This window comes from Leptonotus elevatus, chromosome 4 (assembly GCF_054856555.1).
Source record: "Leptonotus elevatus isolate MCC_2025b chromosome 4, RoL_Lele_1.0, whole genome shotgun sequence".
Lineage (NCBI taxonomy): Eukaryota > Metazoa > Chordata > Actinopteri > Syngnathiformes > Syngnathidae > Leptonotus > Leptonotus elevatus.
The window spans coordinates 19,728,920-19,742,783 of record NC_141242.1 but is presented as its reverse complement, the minus strand read 5'-3'; the positions used below and the strand labels follow the sequence as shown (position 1 = coordinate 19,742,783).

At 37.1% G+C, this 13,864-nt stretch overlaps 1 protein-coding gene across 2 annotated transcripts in view; it reads left to right on the top strand.

Moving 5' to 3' along the window:
* tspan9a (tetraspanin 9a) overlaps positions 1–10,460 on the top strand; it is a 220,756-nt gene extending 210,296 nt beyond the window's left edge. For both annotated transcript variants that reach the window (XM_086073868.1, XM_086073866.1), the window contains one exon: positions 2,902–10,460. In XM_086073868.1, the coding sequence (XP_085929994.1) occupies positions 2,902–2,973 (72 nt within the window). In that variant the 3' untranslated portion in view covers positions 2,974–10,460. The remainder of the gene's footprint in view (positions 1–2,901) is intronic.
* Positions 10,461–13,864: the final 3,404 nt, after the last annotated feature.

The following is a 13,864-nucleotide window of genomic DNA, read 5'->3' as shown; positions in this document are numbered from 1 at the left end:
AGTCAGGTGCGCCTTATAGTCCAGAAATTACTGTATTCAACCTGGAAACTTTGCTACCCTTTGTGTATAATTACCAAACAACAATCAAGTACAAACAATGATGTGTCTGTTTTGAGTTTTTGAAAAGGTTTGCATACAAACAACAACCTTGTCAAAACGACAGCCATTCATAAAGCATGGAAGACTGAACTGACAGCAATGGATTTTAAATAAAACAATCAAGATGTGATTGGTGTGTAGCTCTATATGTGTTCAGAGGATTCACGTTTACCATTTATGTATTAACGATTCATGCTGATAACCTCAAATCATACAAAACAATCTCATTACCCAAATTCTCTTGCACTTAACCACCTCTGTTTTTAGAGAATGCAAGTTATATTTTTAGTAGACACTTCATTAGGTACACTCGACAAAGCTACTGATCAACAATTTTAGCAATCCTAGTAAATCAACAGCCAGGAATATAGAGTTGGAGACAATCACAGTGATACTCTGAATTTCTTCATGCTTCCCAATATTCACGTGGATTTACATTTTAGATTTTTAGATTTTAACATGTAAATTAGTTGTATCCTATTCTGAGCCCAAGATGTTGCACCGGAGGTTGCTGCCCACGCTCAGCAATATGTGTGAAAAGGTCACACATTTATTTGACACTATCACTCCTGCACATCTCCTCCAAACACACACACGCTAGCACAAGTGTGACAGTGACAGATATCGGTCCTCTTCACAGACTCTGATAAAGACTCAAACTGCACATCAGATTTTGTGTCCGTATGCAAACACATTCAGTTGTGGTATCCTAATGCTGAGCTTTCGAATTTGTGAGGACGTTAACAGTAGATGCCATCTTGTCTCTCGAGTTAGAAAACTTTTAGCACTAGAAAATAGCCAATAGTTCATATAAGGGAAAATCTAGGAAGATTTAACAATCTAAAGATACAAACATTAATAGAACACAGCCTGTGAACTACCACACACTGGTTTTGTTTCATAAAATACATCACAAGTCTCCAACATTTCATGATAGACATTTTATTGGACCATAAGTCTTGGAAGTTCGTCCTCAGTGATTCCTACATTGCTACAATATTCAGCGTTCTTCCTCATCGCTAGATAAGTACCTGTCCTACTCAATTTGACAAAAGCTATCGTTCAGCTCAGACCTGTACCGGTCAGCTGTGAAGAAACATTTTTTATTAGCGAGATGTTTACCTCCAACAGCTTTTGACAGACAACAATACACAGTGGTATTTTCATCACTGTAGCTCCTACTTCTTCTAAACAAGTCTCACTGTCAATGTAAAAGTTGAAAACAAAACTTTTCCTTTGTAGCGAATGTGACGGGTCTGTCTAAAACTTTAAGTTTGAATGAGTCTTATCCCAGCTGTCTTTTTTTTCTTCTTTTGAACATGACAGGCCATAGTTTTGTGCCCAGCACAAGTGCAAAGTGCGCATGGATAGAGTTTTCTTTCTTTTGGTATATGGACAGAGGTAGAAAAATGCATTTGCGCCATTGTGGGAGGGAACACAGCTGACTTGTTTGCCGATGGAAGCGGCTCCCCTCATTCCCTTTAAATTCAGCACACAAGAGACGCGTGGCATGTAGATGCACGAGATCAGCATGCGTCACACGAGCGGATCATGTAAAATTGGCTGCTGTGGAGTGGACACTTGGAGACCACCTTCTGCTGCCGATTGTGTGTCTGTTACAGCCCCCACGCCTCCCCAACCCATAGCTGAAAAAAATATACATACATAAGATGTTAATAATAATGATGTGTTCAGTGAATTTATTTCTTCAATGATTCAGATGGATTGACGCAGACTGTTGTCATATTTATCAATGAAATATGAAGTCATCCATTACACATGTACGTAGGAGGATGTTAACATTTTATCATGTAGGGCAATTTTACATACGAAGCATACTTAGGTTGGATTGATTTCAGATTTAAGACATTAAATAATTCATAATAATTTAATATAGTGCAATGGTCGGATTGTATTTAATTTTAGAAAAGGCACTTGCTGAAACAATGTGACGTTTGGAGGCGTAATGGAACGCGAAAGGCAACTGTCATGTGACATCCTGATTCTGAGACAGATTTAGGAACGCGATTCGAATCACAAGTTCCGCCTGAATTCCGTTACATAGCAAAACGCAGTTTCGATTTTGCCATCACTAGTTTTTGCCCTCTAATCCCCCCACGTTTTGCCTTGGTTGCCTATTTTGGATGTTGTTGTTTTTGTTTGTCAGCCAGAACCTTGTTTACTTCCTTGTTTTTGCTTAATTATATCCCTTTTTGACTGCACCTCTGCCTCCTCGCCCTGCTTCCCAGCACTTCGGTTCGCAACCACCACCCAACTTAACAACCAGAGTCATTTTTCCACAGCTACTAAAGTACAAAATGAGTAGTTTTGCCGCATCTGGAGCTAAATATCAATAAAATGGTGTAAAATGGCCTGTCTAAATGCATGACTATGTCCAGAGATTGTTTATCGACAGCGTGATTTTCCTTAGCAGTTGAAATATTGTTCACTTTTACTTGACAGTGAAGTGTACAAAGATGTGCTCCCTGCTTCAGCAGATAAAGGTATTAGGATGAGCCTTGCCACTGTGTTTGATGTACAAATAGGATGGGTAATGGCAACTTCAAAGAGACAGTACCCTGCCTACTAGGGCGTCTCCATTTACTTCTTTGACTTAATGCTTGCGCCCACCGTTTTCTCTCCGAGATTCTCCAACTTCCATTTGTAGGTTAGTGAATGGAAATGTGCTGGTGCCTCACAGCGGGAGTAATTGTACATCAAAATGCGTACGGGCTGCATGTGCTCACGTATATCACACATAAACATGTTTTACATACTGTCTCCGTTTCTTTTGCGGCACAGCTTCTGGGCATGGCGTTCTCCATGACGCTTTTCCATCACATTCACAGAACAGGGAAGAAGTACGATGCCTAGCCCCCGGAGAAGAGGCCCGTCAATTCCTGAAGGGATGGAACACTGATTACATGTACCCCCTCGTCCCCACCACCGCCGCCGCCACTACTTTACAAGCATCCTTTGACTCTGTTCCCAGACTCTGTGTGTAGATTCCACGTGTCGCCGCTCTGGGCTCTCTCCTTTCGCCACTCATTTTTGCCAAAGAGTAACACAACTGGAAGAGGGGAAAGGACAAGTCATTTGACACCGAAGAGAATGCTGTTAGTTGGCAATCCTTCTTTTTTTTTTTTTTCTTTTTGCTCGGAATAACAATTTGCTGGAGGGAAGCGCACACAGACACAAAGACATTTAAGACTTCTGCTAACACTCCCCACTCATTGGGGAAAAGAACATAAAACTCCTCACCACCTATTTCTTGTGGAGTATTTGTCTTTCCTATATGCTATATATATATATAAATATATATATATATAGATATGTATATATATATATATATATATATATATATATATATATATATATATATATATACCCATTTTCCTTTGTAAATGGAAAAAAGATCCAAAATGGCATGCTAGTTTTCTACTTTCCTTCAAATCCTTTATCACCCATTTTTTTCCAAACACTTTTTGCGTGTGATGCTCCTGTGGAATGTAAGTACAATATAGTGTGTGTTGCATTTGACGTGAGGAGCATAGACATGTCAGGATGGTGTTTATTATGATCCATGAGTCATATAGTTCCCCATTGACTAGCATTTTGGGTAAAGTGAGTAGGATTGAAGGAAGTTATTAAAGGGTGAAGAATAGTTTTGTACTAAATTCCGCTTTTATTCTTTGTGTATCGGTACAAATCTGCCAGGGTAAAAAAACACACACACACAGCGTGCTGCCACACAGCGGCATCAACACAATTCCCACTGAGACAATATAAATTGTGTAAAATGGTTGTTTATTAAAGCTCCACCAGGACTGTCAAGAGAAAGATCCTGGGTGATGAAATTTCCCCTTTGAGAGCACAAACTAAATTGTGGTGAATGCGCGTGTTTTATCACATTGTTCCACACTGCAAAGGTTAGAAAAAGAAGGGCATAAAAACAGCGAGAATCATAGGCACTAGAGGCAAAAGCAGTATTCATGCTGATATCATAAATTGTGTTAGTGGAGGCGGCAAAAGGTTTCTTCTTTCATAATCCACTGTCGCACATGTGTCCTCCCCTCATCAGTCCCTTGGAGTCGGGGGGCCAAACTCCTTTCCTTTATCTCTAAATTTCCACAACGGAGCATTCAGGCAAAAATGTGGCAATGCTCTGAGAAGAAAATATTTTTGGAGAAACAAGCTGTAAATATACTATTATAATTGTGTGTGAGTGAATGTCAAAATCCCAACGGAACCTAAATGCAACAGTCTGACATCAGCAGCCACTGCCATATACTCAGATCAATAATTGTTATAATTAGGGGTGTCGGGCGATTACATTTTTTAATCGTAATTAATCGCATGACTTCAATAGTTAACTCACGATTAATCACGTATTTTATAGCTGTGTTCTAAATGTACAATAAAATGTACAATATTTTTTACTCTAAGTTTTCATACTCTTGTTAACTTGAAAAATGTTAAACTAATACAAATATGGCTGCATCTTTTAGACATTGATACAATAATTTCATAATATTCATATAATTTAGTTACAATTAAAAAGATGTACTGTATTGTAAAAAACGAGTGTGAAATTGATTTGTGTTGAGGTAATTTTTCTGCCACTAGAAGGCATAATTGCATTTGTAAGACATTGGTGACAGCTCAGTGCATTTTTCTTTTCATATTAGGAGTTATCTAATCTTTAACATGAAGTAACTTGTGAAATTCTGCACATTTTTTAAATTGTTAAATACAACTCGACCCCAGTCTCCACAAATATATGAATTATTAAATATATTACTGTAAAATTTTGACATGGACATGTCTGCTGCATTGCGACTAGAATTCCCCCAGTACAGGCTTTCCAAGTGAGGGGTGATCATTAATCGCGCGTTAAAAAAATGTGTGAACTTTAAATTAACTCAAAATTAACGCACTCATTTTGACACCCCTAGTTATAGTAGTAGTCCCTACTTTCAGATAGCATCCCCGATGATGTTCCCCCTCATGACACGCCCGTGGTTTTCCCCCCACTCCTATTGCCGTGCCTTGTGCTTCCAGGCAGCCAGAGGACAAGGTGGTGGGTGGGATAGGCGGTCGATCAAAGCTGAGATGGATAGCTATGGCAACATGCCCGAAAGGAAACATCTATTTGAAACTGTTTATCACATATTCCCAAGAAGCTCGAGAATCAATCTGCCTCCTTAAACACTGAAAATACTTGAGGTTGCTGCGGTGACTTCAAGGAAAATGGCCTTAAGATGGATGCACATGAAACATATTGTTCCATCAGCGCGATTCTGTTTATTTCAGTTGCAGGGAATAAGCAATCTGTAGTGTGCAACATTTCACATCCGGCCAGTTACAGTGAACATAACTAACTTCCAGTGGAAATATAGACGGCACTAATTTGAAGGGCTGAAATTTATTTCTCATGTAACTTCAATTAGGCCAGTGGGCAGACAGCTTCAAAAGATGTTAGTTAAAAAAAATATATTTTGAGAAGGCACATAATTTCTATTCTAAAAATGGATACTATTTTCGTAAGATTCCCTGATCAGAATTTCACTTTTGCCAATTTGCATGGAGTAACACTATTTTTCTTTATTTAAGATTAAGGAAGTTTGATACCACCTTGTTTCCGACCGATACCAGTACAACTCTTGAGTCGTCACTAATACCGATACCAAGTACAGATACCACTAGTTATTTTGAGACAAAAAAAATAATCACCCCCAAAAAATGATGAGAGATATTTTAAAGAAAGACCCTAAATATCCCAATATAGTATATTTCCTTAAAATTGCATGAAATTAATGGTAATGTTCTATTCTTCTAGTGATCGTTCAACAGCCACAAGAGTCACTGATACTGGTATCTGTTGTCATCAAGAGTACCGATACCTTGAAATACGACCTGGTATCGGCCCAATACCAATACCTGGTATTGGAACTCACTCATCACCACTTAAGATAGTTGTTTTTTTATCCTACTTAGCTACTTTTTTACCAGAATATTTTTGTTACCAGCGTTTATATTCTGGAGTTGTTCTTGACCAGGTACAAATCCTACTGACACACTATAGCTCAATACAGTCACATCAATCAGAATTTGTTTTCCTCTTGTCCTTCTATAGTTCTAATATGTCATAGGATTTAAAACACAAACCTTTAGTTCATTTTTGCTATTTGAATAACAATATTTTGTTATTTTACAGTGTTGAGATCAATTAAAATTAAAACACTGTAACATTACCTCCAGGGATGTGCATCTCTCTAATAAAAGACAATTCAATATGGATCTCGATACATGAGACGCAATACAATTTAAGAACTGTTCGATTTTAAAGTGAACATTTTTATTCTGTTGGGACTGCGATTGGATTCAATATAGTACTTTAAATCTGGCATGTCATTTGAAGATACAGTATCTCACTCCAATTAAAAAAATAAATAAATAAATACAATTCCATATACGTAGCCGATATTTTAAAGTGGAATGATTCGGTTTGATTCAACGCACTTTCATCTTTTTAATCAGAACCAATTTTTTTTTTGCACCCCTAATTATGTCACACGCTCACATTATAACTCCTCTCACCAATATTTAAAGTGTTTTGCATACCTCCCTGTTGTATCATGTCCTTATCAAATTGAAAAGCCATTTTCTCAAAAGTGCAAGCATTTCCTAAACTAATAAGGAAAGCGTTAGTGCAAATGTATGTTTATTCTCAGTAGATGGCCCTTTTCAAAAAAAGGTATTGGATTTGTAGGTTATTTCAAACACCAGACACTGTAAGTTTGTAATCTTCACAAATGAATATAATTTGCAATAGGAGATCACTAATTTCAAGTGTGGCTGAACCATTTATGGAATCCATTCTAATAAATAAATAAATAAATGATAAGAGCAGTTTTCACAGATTATTCCATGTCCCATCGAAACACACAATCAGTACAAGTACACTTAAAACTACTATCAATACATACATGTTATATCAAGCAGAAGTATTTTCTTCCAATTTTTGAATTTAGCCATCATAATGTTAGACATGGTGCGAGCAATGTTACTTTACTGTTATAACACACAAGTGGTAGCATTTTTTTTGCAGGGGCTGGCAGAAAGAAAAATAATTGCGATGTTGTTGTTCCAAGTGCATCTTTGGACCTCAGACACCAGACTGCTTTGATAACAAAGAATCTTCTCATATTTGCATTGATTCCACATTCTTAGAACCTCACAGCCTGTATGAGACCATCACAAAATAGAACCGAAGTCGACTCTTGTTTACTTGTTTTCATGCTGGAAGTTGACAGTCAGATAGAACACATCCGACCTCTAGATGCTTTCTTCCCTTTTCCCCTGACTATTTTACATATAGGACCTTTGATTTTACACTTTCAGAAGAGAAAATCTTGGTCGACGGGAAGCAAAAGAATTACACTGACATGCAGCGACCCTGCTGGCACTGATTCACTTCGTGGTCCATATGCTCCAACTCGACTGGTCGTGTCCATCGGGCGGAACATGACAGCTGCCGAAGTACAGCGCAGGCACGAGTGGGCACGGCTCCTCCGCTCGGCCGCTCGCGCAAACTCTCGGCACATCCCTTATTTACAATTGCGCTCTGCAAACCGGGAGCGTTACGCACAGGCGAAGAGCTGCTATGGGGGCCGACCCAAACCCTGGAGACTGGAGAGGAAACAGCTGTGACAGTTCAGTCAGTCAGATGGCATGCTAGCCTGACTGGAGGCAAGATGTTTGGATGCATATCGCAGTGTTGCCCAGCCATCCATTTTCCACCGTGCTTGTGGGAGAGCCGGAGCCGTTCCTGCTCATTTTGGGGCGAGAGACGGGGGTAAACAAATGAAGTGCACATACAGGCTAGACAATCGTTCACACGTTACGAACAATTAGGCTTCACTGAACCAGTTTTTTGTTAGCAAAAACAAAGACATTCGGTGTCAAACGTTTGATACACAACCTCAAAACTCTCAACGCTGGAAAGCAGCGGTGCTCATCTCACCGTGAACTCCCTCTCAACTCTTCACATCTTCGTGGCTTTGTAAATGCTCCTTCGCAATCCGAGGACGAATGCTGTTTCAACAAAAGATGTTTAATGTTGTTATTTTTGTACATTGGCTGGTGCTGTTTGAATGTTTTTTTTGGGTGAGTTTTTCATGTTCCTACTGCCTTTTTCCACCTCTCACCCGACCCGTTGTGAGAACATGACATCATTAAGTGTTTCTTTGCTAAGGGATTGTCAAACGCAATGTTCCTCTCACTAAGAAGTGAAATGGTAATTACGTCTGAGTTGATAGCAATGGAAATGTGTCATGAAGCACTACTTGAATCGCACAAAAGGTTTTCAGTACTTCACACTCGTTCTTATTATCAAGTTTAATTGAATTGTAATGTGACGGAATGATTATGAGCTTCTGTTTTTCTGTTGATTTATTAAACTAGCTTTTTGCAGTAGTCCTACATGTAGGCGGGAGGAAGCTAAAACACATTTCGCTGTTAATTTAGAAAGCCATGGTTGGAAATTAAATAAAAGTCACGTGAAGAAAAAAGTTGAAATTTTTACGTTAAGTTCCATGATACAAATTAATCAGAGCCTTTCTTAATGAAACATACCAACGTTTATTAGAATGCTTAACTCATTCACTGCCATTGACGGTTATAGACGTCAAAAAATAATTTTAACTCTTTCTATTAGTTTAAAAACGTTTTTACTTTTGTTAACAAGAGTATGAAAACCTAGATTTTTTTTATTGGACATTTAGAACAGATATAAAATTTGTGATTAATCGTGAGTTAACTATTGAAGTCATGCGATTAATTACGAGTAAAAAAAAATGAATCGCCTGACGCCCCTAATTTTTTTAACAATCATCTCGTCAGGCAATTAAAAATTTTTATTGTAATTAATCGCATGACTTCAATAGTTAACTCACGATTAATCACAAATTGTATATCTGTTCTAAATACATTTTCATACTCTTGTTAACAAAAGTGGAAACAAATGTTAAACTAATAGAAATAGTTCAAATTAATTTTTGACGTTTATAGCCGTCAATGGCAGTGAATGAGTTAAAGGGGAAGTCAACCCAAAAGTGTAGCATAAAGGTAGTATGAACATGGCATTCTGATTAATATTGCATTTGTGGAATATGAATCAAGCCGCAAAATCCAACTCTTTCTAGCCATCTCTGTGGGCGGCCATTTTGTCACTTGCTATCAACTGAAAACGATATCCCAGTTGCTTCGGTAACGACCAATCACGGCTCAGCTTGCAAACGTCACATGACCAAACACAGAAAAAAAGAGGAAAACAAGGACAGATTTTGCTGCTTAATTTATATTCCACAAACGCAATATTAATCAGAATGCTGTGTTTAGACTGGTGGAGATGTAAACAAAATGGTTGTGTTGAACTTCCCTTTAAGAGTGTCTAATAAGAAAAGGAATATGGGTAACAAAAGAAACGGTGTTGTGAAATGGTTTATATATGTCATTGTCATTTCTAACACAACTTGTGATTTTTGTGGTGCTGCAAATGATTTACACACAAACACACCTCTGAACCAGTGGCATTGACACGTGTGCCAACCAACACTGCATTAAGACTGAGAGTGTCTGTGAGGGTTTACTAATGAAAGAGAAAGTGACAAAATGGTTGACATGATTCATTTTCAGGTTGTTTCTTTGAACCTACTGATTGCCTCTATCGTAAGGATGCCTGAGTTTCTAACTTTAAAACGCAAAAAAAAACACATTTCAAATTCTTGATATCCTTATATGTGACAGCTGAGGTTTTTTTCTCCTTAATGATAGCAGCAGTGTACATTTATGTAAATGTGTTTTTGTTAGTATTTTTTTAAATGTCATATTTGACTGCATTTGCATCTTGTTTGCTTTCTTGGAAAGAAAACTAAAGTGGAAATGATTCCCTCTCGTCTGTGGAAACACCCACAGAGATGGAGGAAGAAAGCACATGCAGTAATTGGCTTTTGTCTGCTGTGGAGAATTTTAAGAACATTATTTTGTTGTGCGTGTGTTTTTTTGTTTTTTTGTTTGGGGGGGGGGGCACCTTTGACATATTATTTCTTTGATCTCCTAATTCTCCGAACTGCCTTTTCTTAAGCTGAATATCTGAGACGTGTGCTCTAAAAATGTTGTGTTTGATGTTGTGTTCAGTTGAATGGCACTACCTGATACTTGCCAGCATTGTTTGTCCTGTTATTTTCTTCTGCTCCATGTGAAAGCACTCTGAATAAGTGGTGCACTTTCTTTTGCTTTCTTCTTAAAATCAACTATTTTTTAAATAAAGGAGAGTGTCACAAAATTCCCCAATGCCACCCACTCATTGTCTGTTTTTTTTAAATAAGACATATATGTTGTATAGCATAGCCAACGCTGAAAGACGTGCGCTTGATGCGTTGTTTTTGTTTTTTTGTTTTTTGAGTGTGGTCAGAAAAACACTTGTTTTGAATCACAAGTGCAGATTTCACGAGCAGCCTGTGATGAAATCAGCATTTTAAAAAGCAAATGAATACATGAACAAAAATACCTGTGAGACCCAAAGATGCTAAGAGAGGCTAATGTATGTGCAGTATTAATCAGTGAAGCCGATTAGGAAAAGAAGAAGAAAAACATGATGAAAGTGGATTTTTGTATGTAGTTTAATCCCATTTTAGATGAATTGTTAGTGGAGTTTATTGTGGTTGACCTCTTGATTTTCATCACTGCTCCTTCTATGCAAAATAAATATATATTTAATTATATATACACACACTTTTAGCCTTTGTACAGATAATTTTGTATGCGAAACATCAAATAAAGTGAAGAGAATGGAATGTTGATGGCAGCTTATTCTCCTTCGGGGGGACAACATAGCATTTCACTTCACCTTCCTCATTACATTTATGTGAATTTTAACATCTCACTAATGGGGAAGCACTTAACTTGTCAGACTTCTGTGCAGCAAGTGTGGATTCAAACCAGTGATGGTGTAAATGTAACAAATGTCTGTATGTCAGCGTACATGTGGTACTTGGAGGGAATTTATTATTTTAAAAAGATGTGGTTCATATGCTGTCTAGAAATGAAGGAATACATAATTTTCCAGAGATTCGTGAGTGCCATTGAAATTCGACATCTGAAAAGGCCTTATACTAGGAAGAAAAGCAAGTGTTTTTATTTCACATGAAATAAATCCAATAAAAGTAATTTAATTAGAACACTTTGCTTATGAATGTTTGGAGAGCTATAATTACCGTAGAAAAAAACAACATGAAATTAAGTGTTCCTGAAGTGCTGTGGCTAATTGAATTCAATTGGCTTCGCCTGTCACAAATTAATATGTCCACACACACACTTTACATTGAAGCAAACTCCACATTGAATTCAACTTATTAAGAGTTTGGTAAATGCTGTGCTATTGCTTAAAGTACAGTCTAAGTTAAGTATAAAAACATTTAATTTTGTCAAGGGAAAGTAAGCTGAATTTCAAGGATGAAGAAGTTCAGGTGCTGGTGCAGTTTTGTTTGGTCAGTGAGCGCTCTACGACTCGGGCCAAAAGTCCAAGGTGTCGCCACCGTGGGGAGTTTTACATCTACCACCACTGAGCTGAATCACAAATGGAGAGACTTGCGAACCTCTGTGAGAACCAAAATCGCTTCTTCCAAAATTTTGGGGAAGATTGTGGAGTAGATACAAATGAAAGTAAGGAACAATTGTGACAACTGGTTTTCAAGTCAGTGTATAAAATGTATAACAGCCTGAATAAAAACTAAGACCGCGTATGTGGATGAAGACGCTTAAATGACACACTTGAGAAAATGGAGATTCTGCACAGGCGGAAAAGCGCCTTTTCCTTCTTAAGAGAATACGGGCCAATGTGTGCCACTACAAAAGAACAGGACATTCACACTGTTGGACATGAAAGTGAAGGGGTTTTTTTTCTTCAGAACTTACCAGCACCTGCTAAAGTCACATTATCACAGTGCATTTAAACAAACAGCTGTCATTTGTTTTGTTTTTGTTTTTTCAATGTGTGAGGATTAAAAAAATATCTAACCTATTATTAGCAACTTTGTAATTTACAGAAACGTATTGCATTCACTTGAGAAAAAAAACTCCTGTTTTTCTGACTAATTTTTGGGGGGTGCTTTGTTTTTTTGTTTTGTTTTTCTGAATATTTTTTCCTGTTTTACTGATTTTTTTTTTTCTGTCCAAAAAATATTCCGAAAAACAGGCTGAATTTTTTTTTTCTCAGAAAAACAGGGGGGAATTATTCAGAAAAACTGAAAACATTTCTTTTATTTTTTTAAACAAGAAAAAATAATTATTCCGAAAGACAAAGCTGGTGTTGTTTTTCGGAATATTTTTATTTATTTTTTACCTCTGAACTCCAAGTGACTTGTTGTAGACTCGCTAATAGTGGAAGCGGACACTCTCCCGCATACCTCCATATGCAATAAGATGGTCATGTTTACTTACTGGCTCTTAATAAAGGAATGAATGTGTATACTGTATTGTGGTTTGTTCTCTAATCTCTGAAGGAAAACACCTTTGGAAAAAAAATTCCGAAAAACTGAAAGAAAAAAAAAATCCGAAAAATATAAAACAGGGAAAATTTACTCAAAAAACAGGGAAAAAAATTAAATAAAACAGAAAAAAAAATTCCATAAAACAAGGCTCCCCCCCAAAAAAATTGTCTGAGAAACAAGTGAATGCAATACGCATCCGTAAATAAAAATGGTCTTCAATTGAAATACAAATAGCAGTCTGTCAACTGATTCCGACTGTGAAAACCAATCAAAAAGAAGAAGGCATTTCCGCCATCTGTGAGCTAAGAATGCTAATGCTGACAACAAAGCAAAGTGCTTCCTTAATGCCATTAACTGTGCCAAAGAAGACAATTTACTCTCCAGGCACATATTGCATAGAGCAGAGATCGGCAACTTAAATGCTGGGGCACTCAGGGGGCCATGCACTTCCTTACCAGATGTATGACAAAAATGCTATTTTAAATATGTCCAAAATATGTGCTCTTAATATAATTCATTTTTCACAATGCATTTTTCTACACATGTAAATTTCGGTATCCTAATCCAGCAGCAAACGGTTTGACGCAAACAGCAAAATAAATAAATTACCACATGATGTTTTTTGTTTGTTTTTTCTTCTCCAGTGCAAAGGGCTTACTTGCACAAAAATTACTGTCCAAGAACGGCACATAACTACTGAACAAGAAACCTGCATTAAGTGTAGGAACTCATTTTGTGCAATTGTTTTTCACTTAAATCAACTCATTAAAAAAATTATATTATCAAGGCATTTATTATATTTGTAATGCATATCATTACAACCCCCCCCCCCCCCCCCCAAAAAAATAAAAAATAAGATTAAGCCTACTCATGTTGTTGTATAGGGCAGTATAAGTGCAACTAAGCCATGTCTGTCATCTAGTGGTGAATGATGATATTACAACTTAAAACTACAATCAATGTAGGTATCTTTGCAGTTCGTCAGACAGAAATTAGCTTATTTGGGCCCCCATCATTTTCAATATTTCATTGTTTCACTTTTTTCCCCTATTTATCGATTTAAAAACTCCCCGTTTTTTGAAAATGTATATTGAATGATGATTATTCTTTTTTTTTCTAATAAACTTTTTTTTTGTGTTTGTAAAATATGTAATTAAAAAAAAATCATCAATGGGCCACTCAGTGTGGTCTGCCAATTGCCCATCCCTAAT